Consider the following 4,531-nt stretch of genomic DNA (forward strand, 5'->3'; position numbering starts at 1 on the left):
GGTTTGGGGTCTGGAAACTAAATTCAAATGTCTTCCAAAAAAAAAAAAAAAAAAAAAAAAAAAAAAACAGTCAAGCCCCTCTGTAAGAGTTAAAAGTTTGTTAACTTAGGTCAACACTAAATCCGTGAGAATGCTCCTTTCTTATCTAGGTTATGTAGTTGTTGAGATAAAACCAGAAATAAGAAAGCGGTTTTATATAAATGCCTAAGAAACCTTGATCTTCATAAGGCCTAAACCTCAATCGGAGTTAAAAGCTTGATAATTTGCATAACAACATGTGGTCTTATCTGGATTTTTTTACGGAAAAAGTGGTTTTGAGTTATCTCAATAATTGCTCCACTCCTCTTCCAACTTGTATTATAGACATAGAAAGATAAAACTTTCAATTATCTTTGAAATCTTTATCATTATTGCCCTTCAATAGAGTCTAGAAGTGAAGTCTCAACTGACTCAAACCGGTTGAGTCTTCCCCACTATTCAAATGGGACCGCGTCCCGATTATCGGTGCAATGTGATCACTTGATTTTAAAGGCAATTGTGCGTCCAAATGGCTGAGTGCAAGAGGTCGGCTGGAGATAGGGCCGAGCTCGCTGCCCCAAGCTGCAATCCCTGCCAAGCACTCACGGACAATGCACTGGTTTCCTCCAGGGAGCGTCTTCCATCCAGGGCAGCAGTAGGAGTGGAATCTGGAGCCGCATACGTTGGGCCTGTGATGGACAAGCGCGGTCACACATAGATAGGGAGAGGGGTGCAGTAACACATAAACGGTCTTCGTAAGCAATGCCCCCCGAGCGAGTAGATTTCAGGACAAAAAAACAAATCAAAATTACACTTCAAATTCTTGGGGATTGGGAGGCAGACGTGGAAGCAAAAGAGCTAGATGCTGGAATGCAGGAGGGTCAGAAACGTCTAAACACTGCCTTTCATCCGTCGTCCCTTGCCTGCCTTTTTAAAGGGCGAAAAGAGACATGGAAACATATAATTTGCTACTATTCTAGCTTCCAGAAGCAGAGAACAAAGGGACCATTGCGTTCCAAAGAATCCTTGCCCTCCTTTCCGAATCCATTCCTTCTTGATCAACTGTTACTTTGGCCCCGACGTGTCAAGGAAAGCGCGTCGCAAGGTGGAGCGCTCGGGTTGACGATTAGAAGGTGAGCTGTGAACCCTGCACACGTCCTCAAACAAAAGGCTCACGAGCTGCGCCCCCGACGGAGAAGAGCAAGCAGGCTCCTCCGGCCCCAGCAGCAGGCGGACCCAGGCCCGCCTTCCGCCCGACATTCAGAACCTGTTCCCGCACCGCGGGCTTTGCGCACGCTCTGCGAGCCGCATCCCCAGGCCCCCTAACCATCCGCCGCCCGACCCCCGGAGAGAGGGCTTTCGGCCCGCTGAGCTACGGGTTTGGGAAGGAAAAGGGGGACGCGCTCCTGGGGGTCTTTGGCTCCTGGATGTCCTGGCGAAGGGGGCTGCAGCTCTAGGCTCCAGCAAAAGGGTCAGGGACCGAGTGGGCCGGAAAGCCGCCAAACTGAGGATTCCCCCCTCCCCCAAGTCGGAGCCTTAGGTGCGGGGCCGCTTGCCCACTTACCCTCTGAGCACGTCCTGCTGTCCGCGCCGGCGGACGCGACTGGCCACTGCGGCACCCTCCTCGCGATACTCGGGCGCCAGAAACCCGCCTTCAGAGCCTGTTGTAGCGGACCGGACCTGTTGCGGCGGCGGCTGGGGCCGGGGCGGCTTGGGCGGAGGAGGCTGAGGCTGGCCGGCCGTGCCCTGCGCCCAGAGCGCCACACAGCCCAGCCACAGGAAGTAGGGCTGGAGACACAGCCGCCGTCTTCTCCCCATCGCCGGCGCTGAAAGCGCGCGGCCCTAGACCCGCGGAGAGGGAGTGATCAAAGACAAAATCTGCGATGCTCAGAAAAAAGTCAAGGTCTAATAAGCCCTTCGTCGGCTCCGGGGACTCCCTTGGGCTCGGGCTGCCTGCTCTAGCTGGAGACCCCGACAGAGCACCGGCCCCCTGGCTGCCCGCGAAGCCAGACGCGGGGCGCCGGGTCTAGCGCAGTGGGCGGTGAGGCGCGGCGGAGGTGCAGCCCGCAGCCCTGAGCGGTACACGTTGCATAACCGGCCTAAAGCCCCGAGCGACTCCAGGACCGCCAGCGGGCGGGGGAGGAAATTACAAAAGCCCTGGCGTAAAATTTAAAAAAATGTGAACCTCAAAAGAAAAAAGGGCCTGCACGCAGAGCTCGGCGGATTCCCGTGCGCTCCGGACACGGATCTTGGAAAGCTGCAAAAGTCACCAGAAAGAAACAGGCAAGCAAACAAAAGTCGTCCCCAAAAGAAGAGGAGGGTTCCCTTTGGGCTCGTTCGGAGTCCCACAGGGCAACGAAGCGCGGGCAGCGGCTGCGGAGCCAGGCGGAGGTGCGCGGGGCCGGGGCGTGCGGCCAGCAAGAGAGAGGGCGGGACGCTGGACGCTGGAGAAGATGCGGCGGTGGAGGGCGCGGCGCGGGGGTTTTAGAGGCCCGGCGGGGCGCTGGGCGGGCCGGCGGGCGGTGGCTGTCAGTGGAGGCGCGGCCGTCCACACGTGGGGCTCAACCCGGACTGAGAGGCCGGCGCAGAGTGGGCGGGGACAGAATAAGGGAGAGATCAGGGGCCGAGGAACGAGGGGAGCGAGGGTTGGGTGAGGGAAAGAGGAAGGAAGGGGGGGAGGGCGAAGGGAGGGGAGAAGACGGAGATTGGGGAGAAGGGGGGCGAGCCCGAGAGGAAGGCCAGGTTGGAAGAGGGACTTGGAAAGAGGGATTGGCGAGCCCGGGTGCAAGAGGAAATGAGCGGGGGATGGGGGCGAGGTTAGGGCAAAGAGAGAAGTGGGAAAGGGGAGGGAGGGCCATGGTCTGGGCGCCGAGAGGAGGGGCCCGGGGGGCCGGCTGGAGGGGGCGAGGCGCTAGGCGGCTTTGCTTCCCGTCCCCGTCAATTGGCCGCTAGCTCTGTTTTGACTGCCTGTACAAAGCGAGCAGACGGCGGGGGATGGGGCGATTAGGGACCGGATTTGGGAAAGGAGGCAGCCCCTTCCCCTCCCCCTCCCCCTCCGCCTAGCCCGGCCGCGGACCAGGGACTAGGGTCCCTAAGCGCACCAGGCTTGACTGGCCCGCAGCTGAACTTCCCCGCCGGACAGAGGCCGCCAGGTTGAGGATGAGAACGGGTCTTTCTGTAGGGTCCCGGACCCTGACCCGGGATAGGGGGATTCGCAGTCAGCCAGGAATAGAGGCTCAGTGGGCTGTTGGTTGCTGCCTCAATCCAAGAAGGACGGACCCTCCCCATCGCCCTCCCACCCACACCGCCCCACCGGGAGCGGCGTCAGTCTGAGAGACCAAATTAGGGGCTGGGCGTTTCCAGATTGAAATGCGCCCTCCGCCACCAAGAGGGAGCTCAGGCGGCCGCGGGGGACCGAGGCAGCCAGCCGGCGCCGTGGTCCTGGGGAGTTCGTACTGGGGTGTGCTCTGGTGTGAGACCTGGCAGGACTGTGCCTGGGCTTGCATGCAGGGAGGGGTTAGAGACCCTGAAATGTACTAACGGGCAGGGTGATGACAAGGCGGGTAAATGAGGCTTGGGGCATACCCTTGGTTCCTGGCTTGGACCCCTTCCGATTAATGATTAAATCCTAGCAATTGGTGCAACCCTCTGTACCTGTTAGAGTGCCTCTGCACCGGCCTGCCCTGGGGTCTTCCTTTGTGGCCCTCCTTTCATGAAATCTCTGTGAAGCCCTGGTCATTTCTCATTCAGTGGAATATCATAATTTAAAAAGAAAACAGTCCTGAAAACAAGTAAGAGCATCCAAGCACAGTTTGCGAAACAGTATAAGAGAGCAGTGTCTGGTTTATTCAAGCCTAGAAAACCTTAGTTTAAAGGGGAAAATGTTGTACATATATATAGAGGTGGGTGTGTGTATGTGTATACACACATACATATATACACATATATATTATATATATATTTCTGGCCCAAATTGCCCAGATCTTCTATTTGACAGCCGAAATTCTCCAGTAGTTGGCATAACTCCCTCCTTTATTTCTCCATGTAGTCAAAGGGTCTTAAGGTAGTACACCTTGTTACAATATTCTCATAAAGCAGAAGAAAAGGTAAGAGTTACCTAATTTCATGTGAGACATCTATTTGTTAAAATCCATAGAAAGAGCAATAGAGTTATTTTCGTGTACTTTGCTTCAAATAAGTAAAATTATTTTAACTAAAAGAGCTAACGTAACTATCTCCTGGTTTAAAGCAGTGTTTTAGTCATACCATTTAAAACATCCTGCATCTGTTGTTGTTGTCGTTTTTAACACTTACATGGCATCATGGTTCATTCCTGTCCATCACATTAAATCTAAATGCTCTAAAATTGCCTATGCCTTCACCCTTTGATCCAGCAATTCCACTTTTAGGAATATATATGAAAGATATATAGATTTAAAAAAAAATGAAATGGCGAATGCATTTATTTGACTGTTCATTGCAGCACTGTTTATAATAGTGGAAGACTAGAAAC

General features: G+C 54.4%; 1 protein-coding gene across 1 annotated transcript in view; it reads right to left on the minus strand.

Annotated features, from left to right (window-relative positions):
* FBN2 (fibrillin 2) overlaps positions 1 to 2,585 on the minus strand; it is a 276,012-nt gene extending 273,427 nt beyond the window's left edge. Inside the window, exons 1-2 of the mRNA XM_011942098.1 lie at positions 1,583 to 2,585; positions 625 to 707 (exon numbers count right to left, since the gene is read on the minus strand). Of these exons, the coding sequence (XP_011797488.1) occupies positions 625 to 707; positions 1,583 to 1,836 (337 nt within the window). The 5' untranslated portion in view covers positions 1,837 to 2,585. The remainder of the gene's footprint in view (positions 1 to 624; positions 708 to 1,582) is intronic.
* Positions 2,586 to 4,531: the final 1,946 nt, after the last annotated feature.

Source organism: Colobus angolensis, unplaced genomic scaffold (genome assembly GCF_000951035.1).
Source record: "Colobus angolensis palliatus isolate OR3802 unplaced genomic scaffold, Cang.pa_1.0 Scaffold206, whole genome shotgun sequence".
In the NCBI taxonomy this organism is placed as follows: Eukaryota; Metazoa; Chordata; class Mammalia; order Primates; family Cercopithecidae; genus Colobus; species Colobus angolensis.